The sequence below is a fragment of the Artemia sp. Qi Xiang Cuo genome, chromosome 6 (assembly GCF_049724085.1).
Source record: "Artemia sp. Qi Xiang Cuo chromosome 6, ASM4972408v1, whole genome shotgun sequence".
NCBI lineage: Eukaryota > Metazoa > Arthropoda > Branchiopoda > Anostraca > Artemiidae > Artemia > Artemia sp. Qi Xiang Cuo.
In genome coordinates, this window is record NC_142799.1 from 24,540,311 (window position 1) to 24,553,494 (window position 13,184).

Consider the following 13,184-nt stretch of genomic DNA (forward strand, 5'->3'; position numbering starts at 1 on the left):
TAAGCCACATCTGTTTGAAAAAGACTCCCCCCAACCCACTCCTGTATGAGCTTATACATAATAATACCCATTATGACAATGATAATGAAAAAGCTAAGCTATTTACCACTCTTTTTGTTAATAAGCTAACATCAAACAATTGTAGCAAAATATCCCCGATTCCTATGAACCCAAGTTACCAACCTCGCCCAGGATCCGAGTATATAACCAGCCCATTTTCAATCCAGGAAATGAACAATGCAATACATCATATTATGACCAAGACTAGCGTCAGCTATGACAATATACACCCTACATGGATAAAGAATCTCACCCCTTCATACAAACAGGAACTTCTAAATTGTTATAATCATGCTTGGGCTTTATCTATGTTCACCAATATCTGGAAATGTTCGTCCCTCTTACCAATCCTAAAGAAAAATAAACCCAAAAATAACCCTGAGTCCTATAGGCCCATAATGATTACTCCTGTGATGGGGAAAATAATGGAGAAAATGATCTATTACCGACTCCTCTGGTTTGTTGAAAAAAAATAATATGATCCTTCACACTCAAACTGGCTTCAAGAAACACCATTCCTCAACTGATGCTTTCATATTATTAAAAAATGCAATAAATGAATCATTCTAAAAAAGTACCGCCCTTGGTGCTACTGTGGGTGACTTGGTAAAGACAATTAAGGGCGCAAACCACAAGTTACTTTTAATTAAGCGTGTTAGATTGGGACCACCCTCCAAGCGCTCACCTTTTACCTTGTCTATCGTGAACTTTTAAAGTCTATTTGTTTATGAAGGCTTAGCTTATTCATCTTAAAAGACAATAACCAAAGGCCTTCCTCAGGGAGCAGTCCTCAGCTGCCTCCTTTTTGCCCTGTATCTCTGGGACATGAATCTCCCCCACACGAATCTACAATATGCTGATGATCTGGTACTATGGTCATCTGGCAACACCTTTGAGATTGCACAGTCAAAGCTGCAAAAGTCACTTTTCCAACTTGAAGAATTTTCTCAACATTCAGATTTATCCATTGCACCTACCAAGTCAAAAATAATCCAATTTCACCGGAAGCGAAATCATTTTAATGCAAGACTAACTCTAAATGGAACAACTATTCCAGAAGATAATCATATTAATTACCAAGGTCTCATGCTTGACCAAAAACTTAATTTCCACCTCCACATTTCAAACACAATAAAAAAATGCTAAAGAAAAACAATTCTACTAAAAAGACTTCTTTCTACACCCTGGGGTTGTAAGGAGAAAACCTTACTCCAGTTTTATAAATCCCATATAAGACCCCATATTGACTATGGGCTCATCGTCTATGGTGCATGTGCAAAGACCCAGATGCAAAAATTGAAACAATACAAAACGATATAATACGTCTCATATTTGGTCTTAGGAAACCCACAAGCACCAAGTTTCTGCTTATGGAGAGTGGATTAACAACAGTAAGGGAGAGACGTAGCTTTCTCTTGATAAAACATCTTACAAAAATTGAATCAAATAGCTCACACACCCTACATAATTGGTTAAGGAATCAAGCCATGTATAGAGGCATTGCAGATGAGTATGCCAATATTCAGAAGAAGTTTCCTGTACCCGCAAAGTCTATTGCACCTACTTTCCCCCAATCCCCTCCATGGAACTGGTCAATCCCCATAATAAATACTGATTTCTCAAAGTGGACTAAAGATTTAACCCCCATTGCTTTTGTCCAGAAAAAATTTGCTGAACTTAATACAATTACTTATAAAAACCATTTCCAAATATTTGTTGATGGGTCCAAAATGAATGAGAAGGTAGAAAGTGGTGCCTTCCTTCCTCACCTGAAAATTGTAATGGGTGAGAGACTGTATAATAATGTATCTATAATGTCTGCAGAGTTAAATGCCATAATCATGGCATTGGAACACCTTATGGAAAATAAACCCTTGATTGCTAATTCAAATAATATTATAGTTTATTCTGACTCTTTATCAAGCCTTGAGTTGCTGTCTTCAGCTCCTAAGTATAAGTTGGATATTGACACTTATCATTGTATTAGTATTATTGATAAACCTACTTAAACTTGTATAAAAATTTTTCTTCATTATTGTCTTAGCCACTTAGGTATAAAGATTAATCGACAAGTTTATGGAATATCGAAAAATGTTATGAGTTTCGACCACCTAAGCGGGAGACCAATTTCCATAAAAAATATTAACTAACGAAGACTCTCTAATATTATGTTTAATGAGAAAATCCTACTCTTTCCCCCTTTCCCAATAAATACCTTTCTAAAACTTATCACAGAATTCGTTCTGGAACAAATGGACTACACTTCCTTGCATTTTCGTATCAGTTTCCTAATTCAAGTGGTTCAGTTCCCCTGTCCCCTCTTTGCAGGTATTGTAGTATGCATAATGAAACAATTGACCACTTCCTATTTGAATGTAATACGCTGACGTCTGCACAGAATACCTTGCATTGTACACTGTTAAAGTGCTTCAAACACCACAAAATCTCACTATCAGCCAAGAGCCTAGCCGACTATTCTTGCACACAGAGCACAGAAATCGATATCTATCATCTTATATTTGAACTCCTTGAGTCGAAACATCTACTGAAAGATATCTGAGAATATCTAATAAATAAGAGACAACCAAGCCAGTAGCTCTGTAGCCCACAGAGTGAAGCAAAAGGAAAAGGGCTAAATAGTATCAACTGAAAAACCCGCCTGCTGTGAAATAGAAGAAGAAGAAGCAACAGCAACCGCAACCGTACAAGAAAATCAAAATATATTTTCTTGATTATTATCGCTTCTAATCAGTAGTTGTACCAAACCTATCCTGCTCAAGTCATCCTCAGGGCTATACTGTGGTGTTTATCCTTCCCATAGTATAGTGCAGCCGGTTTGATATCATTTATTTTCCGTTTTTTTTTTAGTTTTATTTTTGTTTTTAAAGCTTTTCCAAATTGGCATTGTTTTGATGTCCTCCAAAAAAAAACGTCCCCCCAGATCCCAAATCAAATTCCATAGTGAAAGATACCCATCCTGGCTGGTCAAGCACATTATCTGAAAGTTCTAATGATGGCTCCGATTCGGAGAATAGGACAATGATAACTGTAGGTCCTAATGCAACCATAAATGATGATAATGGGTTTCAAGAGGTCCTCTCTAGAAGCTCTAAAAAAGGAAAAAAATCTCCCCAATTAAAAGCATTTCCCCTCTCCCTGCCCAAGATCCTTCCTCCAAAAACTTACGAATTTACCTTAAAATTACTCCCACTACCCCCTTTGAAATAAAAATGATCACTGCAATAAGAGTTACAATTTTTAAATTGCTAAAATCAATGTTCTCTCTTAACATTAACCGTGATGGATCTCTGCTTATAGCTGTAGAAGATCAGAAATCAGCAGATACAATAATTAACCTTAAATCCCTTCTGAATATCCCAATTATTGCATCTAATTGGAACCCAAAACAATCACCAACAAAAATTGTAGTTTATAATGTTCCCCCAGAGATATCTACTCAGGAGTTAAAAGAAGGCCTTTCAGATAGGGCTGGAAACACAATCCCAGTTGAGGATGTTACCCAACTTTGAAAACCTAACTCTACTGGCCTAAAAACTAGTAGATCCTTCTTATTCACACTAAAGGATAAAATTGATATCCCAGAAAAATTATTCCTATTTGGGAAAATCAAACCACACAAGGAATACAAACCTAAGCCTATTCAGTGTCAGAAGTGTTTCAAACTGGGACACACGACAAACAAATGCAATGAAATTCTCCAAGAGTGTAGTAATTGTAAATCTTTCCATCCTAAAGAGCTGACAACTTGCAAAAACACCCAGCCTACATGCATCAATTGCAAAGGTCCACATGAATCTACAAATAAATCATTATGCCCTGCATACAAGAAAAGAGCTCTAACACTCCAAATATCAACAGAGAAGGCCATCCCATACCCCTTTGCAGCAATGGAAGCAAATTCTGCCCAACAATACCAAATAAAGCCTGTAATGAAACCAACCAAAACCCCCAAGTCAAATGCCCCAAATGCATCAAGCAACCCATATAAAACAACATATTCTAATCCCCCTAGCTCAAATCACTATCAGAAGGAATCACAAAGCCAGCAAGCCTTGTTTTCCGGTGAGATGAGGCCAGCCTGGCCCTCCCTCCCAAGAAGAAACAAACCAGAAACACTACCTGGAATCAATCCCTTAACCAACAAACCGGATGCACTACCAAAAATGCAATCCCCAAATATATGCTTATTCATTCTAAACTGTAATGCAGTTCAGGCCATGAACATACATCAACTACAGAAAACAAAAAGTATTGCAGAATTGGCAAAAATCTACATCCCAGATGATATGCTCATTCAAGCAAAAAAAGATCGTGCTTTACTTTTAACAAAGCTGAACATTGATACACAGTCATATGAAGAATAAATCAACAACACAACATTTATCAATACTCCAATGGAATGTAAGATCACTCACAGAAAATAAGTTAAATGAACTAATATCATTTATGAATAATAATGCCATTAATATTGCTTGCCTCCAGGAAACTCATTTAACCCAAAATCAACAAATTAAGTCTCTGGGATATACTATCCTGAGAAAGGATAGATCTTCAGAGAAAAAAGGAGGTGGTGTAGCTTTATTAGTTAATAATAATATAAAATTTTGTGGCATCAATTTTCCAGATTTTGAAAATGATGTTGATGTAATTGGTATAAGTGTATGGCTGAATAATTTAAAAACCTACATAATAAGCTTCTATAACCCTAATGGCCAAACTTCAGATGCCAAGGATTTCTTTAATTATATAAATAATTCTAATATGTTAAAAAACATCATTATTTGTGGTGATTTCAATGCCCACAGCCTTTTGTGGGGGAATAAACCAGCAAATAAAGCTGGTAAATTTATTGAGCATATGATTTCAAATAATAATGAATTAGCTGTTGCCACCCCTCCAAACCTAAATACATATTTTAACCCCAAAAGTGCCAAATTCTCCAAAATTGACATACAAATTGTGTCTTTAAATTTTTTGAACAAAATTTACATAAATAAAATTGATAGTCTGTGTACAGACCACTTTGCTATAGTTTGCTCCCTAAATGAACCTGCTGAAACTTCTTCTCATACTTCCAAATATATCAACACTAAAGCAAATTGGTCTATTTTACAAAATAAGCTAAATGATGAAATTACAAGTTTCACCCAAAGTTCATGCATTTCTAACACAACAGTTGACACACATGCTGAAGCCTTGACATCTTTACTAATAAATACAGCTAATCATGCTATCCCCAGGACAACACCTAAGAAAACATTCCCTAAACAAATTCCTAAAGCATGGTGGACAAATGAGTGCCTAAATAAATGGAAGATAAAAAAGGCAGCTAGGACAGAATTCATAAAAAAACCAACACCTACTACATATTTAAAAAAATTACAAGCAGAATCTAATCTAAAAATGACTATAATAGATGCTAAATATAATCACTGGAATAATTTTGCAAATAATCTCTCCAGAGAAACGCATGAGCCAATTATACATAAAGTCATAAGCCACATATGTGGGAAAAAGACTTCTCCCAACCCATTCCTGTATGAGCTTATACATAATAATACCCATTATGATAATGATATTGAAAAGGCTAACCTATTTGCAACTCTTTTTGTTAATAAGCTAAAATCAAACAATCAAAGCAATCTGTCCACAATTCCTATGAACCCTAGTTACCAACCACGCCCAGGATCCGAGTACATAACTAATCCATTTTCAATCCAGGAATTGAATAATGCAATACATCATATTAGGTCCAAAACTAGCAGCAGCTATGACAATATACACCCTACATGGATAAAGAATCTCACACCTTCATACAAACAAGAACTGCTAAATTGTTATAATCACGCTTGGGCATCCTCTAGGTTCCCCAATATATGGAAATGTTCGTCCCTCCTACCAATCCTAAAGAAAAATAAACCAAAAGATAACCCTGAGTCTTATAGGCCCATAATGATTACACCTGTGATGGGGAAAATAATGGAGAAAATGATTTATCACAGACTCCTCTGGTTTGTTGAGAAAAATAACATGATCCCACACACTCAAACTGGATTCAGGAAATACCACTCCTCAACAGATGCTTTCATTTTGCTAACAAATGCAATAAATGAATCTTTCTCAAAAAATAATATCCTAGTGGCAGCTTTCCTTGATTTTGAAGGAGCATATGACAATGTGAACCACCAAATCCTTTTAAATAAACTTGCAAACCTTGGAGTACCTCCCAAGCTAGTATCTTTTATTAAATCCTTCATGGAAGTTTGAAGTTTCATTGTTTGTGTTGGTTCAGCCTTTTCACCCCAAAAGACAATATCCAAAGGACTACCTCAGGGAGCAGTCCTCAGTTGCCTCCTATCTGCCCTATTTCTCTGGGACATGAACCTACCCCACACAAATCTACAATATGCTGATGATCTGGTGCTATGGTCATCTGGCAACACCTTTCAGATAGCACAGTCAAATCTGCAAAAGTCACTTTTCCAGTTTGAAAAATTCTCTCAACATTCAGATTTACCCATTGCACCCACCAAGTCAAAAATAATCCAATTTCACCGGAAGCAAAACCATGTTAATGCTAAACTAACTCTAAATAAAACAACTAGTACAGAATATAATAATATTAATTACATTTGTATAATGCTTGACCAAAAACTTAATTTCCACCTCCACATTTCAAACACAATAAGAAAATGCTATAGAAAAGCATATTTACTAATAAGACTTCTTTCCACAACCTGGGGTTGTAAGGAGAAAACCTTACTCCAGTTTTATAAATCACATATAAGACCCCATATTGACTATGGGCTCATTGTCTATGGTGCATGTGCAAAGACCCAGATGCAAAAAATTGAAACAACACAAAATGATATAATATGTCTCATATTTGGTCTTAGGAAACCCACAAGCACCAAGTTTCTGCTTATGGAGAGTGGATTAACAATAAGGGAGAGACGTAGCTTTCTCTTGATAAAACATCTTAAAAAAATTGAATCAAATAGCTCACACACATTACATAATTGGTTAAGAAATCCAGCCATGTATAGAGGTATTGCAGATGAGTATGCCAATATTCAAAAAAAGTTCCTTGTACCAGCAAAGTCTATTGCACCTACTTTCCCCCAATCCCCTCCATGGAATTGGTCATTTCCCATAATAAATACTGAATTTTCAAAATGGAATAAAGATTTAAGCCCCATTGCTTTTGTTCAGAAAAAATTTGCAGAACTTAATACAATTACCTATAAAAATCACTTCCAAATATTTGTTGATGGGTCAAAAATGAATGAGAAGGTTGCAAGTGGTGTTTTCCTTCCTCACCTAAAAATTGCAATGGGCGAGAGATTATTTAATAATTGATCTATAATGTCTGCTGAGTTAAATGCCATAATCATGGCATTAGAACACCTTAAGCAAAACCAATCTTTGATTGAAAATTCGAATAATATTATCATTTATTCCGACTCTTTATCAAGCCTTGAGTTGCTGGCCTCAGCTCCTCAATATAAGTTGGACATTGACACTTATCATTGTCTCAGTATTATTGATAATCTTGCTTCAAATGGCATAAAAACTTACTTTCAGTACATTCCTAGCCACTCTGGCATAAGTGGTAATCATCAGGTTGATGAAATAGCAAAAAATGCTATAAATATTGACCAGCCAAGTGGGAGACCAATCCCAATTAGAGATATTTACCGATGGAGACTATCAGATATTAATTTTAATACGATTAATCCTATCCTTTCCCCCTTTCCCAATAAGTATCTTTCTAAAATTTATCATAGAATTTGTTCTGGAACAAATAGACTAAATTTTCTTGCAGTCTCATATAAGTTTTCTAATTCAAGTGGTTCAATTCCCCTGTCCCCTCTTTGCAGGCATTGTAATATGAATAATGAAACAATTGACCATTGCCTATTTGAATGTAATATGCTGACGTCTGCACAACATACCTTGCTTTCTAAACTGTTAAAATACTTCAAACACCACAAAATCCCACTATCAGCCAAGAGCCTAGCCAACTATACCTGCACACAGAGTATAGAAATCGACATCTATCATCTTATATTTGAACTCCTAGAGTCGAAAGATCTGCTGAAAGATATCTGAATATATCTAATAAATATGAGGCAATCAAGCCAGTAGCTCTGTAGCCCACAGAGTGAAGCAAAAGGAAAAGGGCTAAATAGTGTTACTGAAAAGCCCGCCTGCTGTTAAATAGAAGAAGAAGAAGAACTTTAACACTCAACACTCAAGAAGAAATTCTTCTAGAAAATAAATAATAAAAAAAATATCCTTTTTACTACCATTTTGAGGAGGATTACAATTATTATCCTTTTTTTGGTCGAGTATCTTAGCTGATTTATTTACTGTATTGATTTACTTGTTATTAATATTTTTGCCATTTTCCTTGACTGAATGGCAAAACCAGATCCACCTGGCCCCCACTTGGAAGCGGGCCAGTCTTGGGGAGATGCAATACTCTTCCCAAATCAAGTCCCCAATCCTGCATTGGAAATTGAAACTGAAACATCTGATGATAGCCAAAACAACACCATGATCACAGTTCAGGAAAGACCAGAAACCAGCACAGTAGAAACTGAGTTCATCACTGTACAGAGAAAATCAAAAAGGAAGAAGCCATCTAATAGTCCTCTACAGGCTACAAACCATAGAGGCCATTACCAAACCACCCAACTACTCCTAATTCATAGCCCAACCCAACAAACTACAGAGAAATACATCCAAGCTGGAAACAGTTATGAGACTGATTCCAAAATCTCAGGAGACACTATACTTACCTAAGAACATACAGCAGATAAGATTAACGCTCTTCAAGGCCCTAAGATGCAGTTTCAGCATCAACATAGCTAGAGATGGCTCATTAGAAGTGCTGTTCCCAGAAGCTAACCATACCAACACAGCTCTGCAACTAACAACTGTTGGAAGCATCCAGGTGACAACTGAAAAGTGGAAACCTCAGCCAAAAGAAGAAAAAATTGTAGTATACAACATACCACCTGAAATCCCTGAAGCTGAAATAAAAGAGGGTTTAATGACTGCCAATGGGGGAGACATTCCAGTTAAGGCTATCCACTGCCTAGGTAAACCAGGAATAAACATTCCACAAACAAGTAGGACTGTACTTTTCATATTGGATGAACACCCCCAGATCACCCAACAAATATTTCTATTTGGGCAGCCAAAGGCACATAAAGCATACAAGGACAAACCAATTCAGTGTAAAAAGTGCCATAGACTAGGCCATACCTACAAGCATTGCAAAACCACAATAAACAAATGCATAGTGTGCCAAGAAGAACATGAAAGCAATGACTGTAAAGCCCAACCTAAATGCATAAATTGCAATGGCCCCCATCATTCTGATAATAGAAGACTATGTCCTAAGTACAGAGAGCGTCTAAACATTATTAGAATGGCAGAAATAAAAAATATACCAATCCCATTTGCTGCCCAACAAGTAAGTAAATACAACAAGCCAGCTATCCCCTCAGAAACAGTTCCCAACACACCCCTCTCCCCAACATGCAGCATGCTTGAGACACAATGGACACCAAGAACATCTAGCACACCACAAAAATCTCCAATACCTTCAAGATTCTCTTCCCTGTTGCCTGCCCCAGCAAGCACCAGCTCCAGCAACAGCAATAGGCAAGCAAGACCCACAGGCCTACCAAATTTCAAGCAAAACCCCAAGCCATTAGCTCCAGTAGCATCAGCCACAAACCAGGCCACAAAATCAATGCCCATCAACACAGTCAAGGCAATCACCAACCTCATAGCCAACACCATGGCAAGTACTTTCCTTTCCCAAGCTAAAATGCCCCAAGGGCTTAAGGCAGTCATCATGAGAGAACTAGCCACAAAAAACTTCTCTAAAAGCTTAGTAGAAACTGCAGAGCTTGATCTAATCACCATCCTAAATAACCATCAAGTTTACTACTATATGGCCAATGCATAAAGACCAAATCCACAACCATCCATTACAAAACCAGAGCAAAACAACACTAAAGATCCTCCAATGGAACACACGCTCACTATCAAAAGAAAAGCTAAACCAGCTGCTCATGTATACTAAAGTAAAAGATACACATGTTATATGTCTCCAGGAAACCCACCTTGACCAAGAAAGTACACTATGGGTAGAAGGATATGAGCTCTACAGGAAAGAAAGATCATCTGGCAGGAAAGGAGGGGGTGTGGCTATCCTTGTAAGGAAAGATGTTAAGCACAACTTCATAATACCAAAGGAATACCCTAATGAGGTTGATGTAGTTGGAGTAAAAATAAGTCTTAAAGATAGAGGAACACTAACAATATACTCCTTATACAATCCCAATGGTAACCAAGAAGCTAAGGAATTCCTTACAGAAATTGCACCTAAGATGATTCATCAGAAAATAATAATAGCAGGAGACTTCAATGCTCATAGCCCTACTTGGGGAGGAAAGAAAACCAGCAAGGCAGGCCAATTTTTAGATAATCTATTAAATAAATTCCAAGAAATGTCAATAGCTACACCACATGGTATGAATACCTATTACAACTGCAAAACTAACCTTTTCTTCACCATTGACCTACAACTAATGCCAAATAAACTATCTAAATACTCAAAAATAAGTACAGTCCCTCACCTACTAACAGACCATTATGCCATACTGGTAGAAATTGGTAGAACTGTTTATGAAGAAGAAGAGTACACACCAAAATTTAACAATAACAGGGCAAACTGGACTAAATTTAAAGAAATTCTCAAAAATATTGATTACATGTCAATTCAAGAAATCCAAAACACAGAATTCTGTACCAAAAGACTAACTACTCATCTTAAGAAGCTTCAATATTATCTAAACCTAGAACTACCAACAAACAATACATAAACAAATCATCAAGGAAGACATCAAAACCATGGTGGAATGACCAGTGTCAAGCCTCATTTACTGCAAAAAGAGATGCAGAAAAGAATTTTAGAAAAAACCCAAACCCTAAAACATACATCGAATTTAAACAAGCCTGCGCACGACTCAGAAGAGACACAAGAAAGGCAAAAGCCCTGACATGGGCTTCCTACTTGGAAAAGATTGACAGATACACACCTGAATCAAAAATACACCAATTTTTAGACAGAATCATGGGAGCAGGAAAAAAAAAGAATAACATTAAGCATCCCCTACTTGTATCTGGTATCCAACTTGAAGATGATAGCAAAAAAGCTGAAGCACTTGCTGACATCTACCAACAGAAGTTTTCCCACAAAGAAGAGTTAAATAAGCAAATGCACAATGAAAGATTAAATACAGCTTATGAGCTAACACAGCCCTTTAAAACAAATGAATTCCTGCAAGCAGTTAATAAAATGAATCAAAAAGCAAGCCCAGGTGAAGATGAAATCCATATCTCTTGGATATCAAATGCCCCAAGAAATTTCCAGAAGCTCTTATACATACGTTTAAACTCTGCTCCTCACAAGGAGTATTCCCTCAGCAATGGAAACAAGCAATTATAACACCAGTGGCCAAACAAGTGAAAACCAAAGATGACCCACATTCATACAGACCAATTGTATGTTTACCAACCCTTAGTAAGTTGTTTGAGAGAATGCTCTACAACCGTGTCCAGTGGTATACAGAGACAAATAACATCCTCCCAAAATATCAAGCTGGATTCAGAGCTTACCATTCAACTATAGACATCATTTTGAAACTTGTGACAGATGCACAGAAAACTATGAATGATCGATTAATACTGGGTTCTGTACTGATTGATTTAGAAGGAGCATATGATAATGAAGAAAAATAAATACTAGGAGAAAGGCTCCATGCATTAGGTTTCCCCCAACCAATCATAAAACTGATTGATAGCTTTCTAGATAATAGAACTTTTAAAGTTAAAGTAAATGGGAAACTATCATCCTCAAGACCTATTGAAAAGGGATTCCCACAGAGAGCTGTACTCAGCTGCTTATTATTCATATTGTATATGACAGCATTAAAAATTGACTCACCACATGGAATTTTTGCAGATGACATTGGAGCATGGGCAAAAGGGAAAACATTTGCTGAAGTTGCAAATAAACTCCAAACTATTTCTAATAGCCTCCAGGACTTTTCTACCAACATGAAACTACCCATATCAGTCCCCAAATCAGTGATCATATATTTACATAATAGACGAAAAGTAGAATTACAACCAGTTACCCTAGGAAATTCTACAATCCCAACTACCAGTACAACTAAATACTTTGGAATAATACTGGACAACAGGCTTACCTTCAAACCTCACGTTGACCATATCATACCATCATGCATGAAAAAGATGAGACCTATTCAAAGACTATGTGGTACAACCTGAGGTAGCATGGATAGATCCCTCCTCACACTCTCACACACACTACATCAGACCAGTAATTGAGTATGGCCTGATTATCTTGCTCAAAACAGCTCTTCAACACATTAGAATGTGTGCAAAATACAGCAATCCGCCTTGCCACAGGTTGTAGAAAAACAACAAAGATTCAAAACCTTCTACAAGAAGCAGGGCTTCCACCTATTGAAAATAGATACAAACTTTTAACCATAAGATACCTGACAAAATTGGAAACAACCCCTCACCATTTCTTATTTTCAGAAGCTAGAGCTAGTTGACTTGAGCCAAAAAACCACCCACTGATGTCAGCAATTATGGCCAGGACACAATACCCCATCAAACTAGAGCATGTTAAAACTAAAATAGCAAAAGATCCACCATGGATATCAATCACCCCAGAGGTTACACTAGGATTCCTCCCCCCAAAAAATGAAGAAATTGAATCCCAAACTGCAATCCAACATTTTGGACAGCTCCTAAAAAAGGAATATGATGGATATAACCAACTATATGTAGATGGATCATTAAGTGAAGATGGATGTGGAAGTGGGTGTTTTCTAAGAGAGCACAGCCTATGCATTATGGAAAAACATAAGGCAGGGACCAGCATACTAACAGCTGAAGTAGCTGCAATCAATTTGGGCTTAGAGACGCTAATTAAACTGAAACAGAGCAATAAATATATAGTAGTATTCTCTGACTCCAAATCTGCT

The 13,184-nt window shown here is 36.7% G+C and overlaps 1 protein-coding gene across 1 annotated transcript in view; it reads left to right on the forward strand.

Moving 5' to 3' along the window:
• The first annotated feature begins 12,084 nt into the window (after positions 1-12,084).
• LOC148951022 (uncharacterized) overlaps positions 12,085-13,184 on the forward strand; it is a 58,446-nt gene continuing 57,346 nt past the window's right edge. The window contains exon 1 of the mRNA XM_089090980.1: positions 12,085-12,445. Coding sequence (XP_088947106.1) covers positions 12,085-12,445 — 361 coding nt within the window. The remainder of the gene's footprint in view (positions 12,446-13,184) is intronic.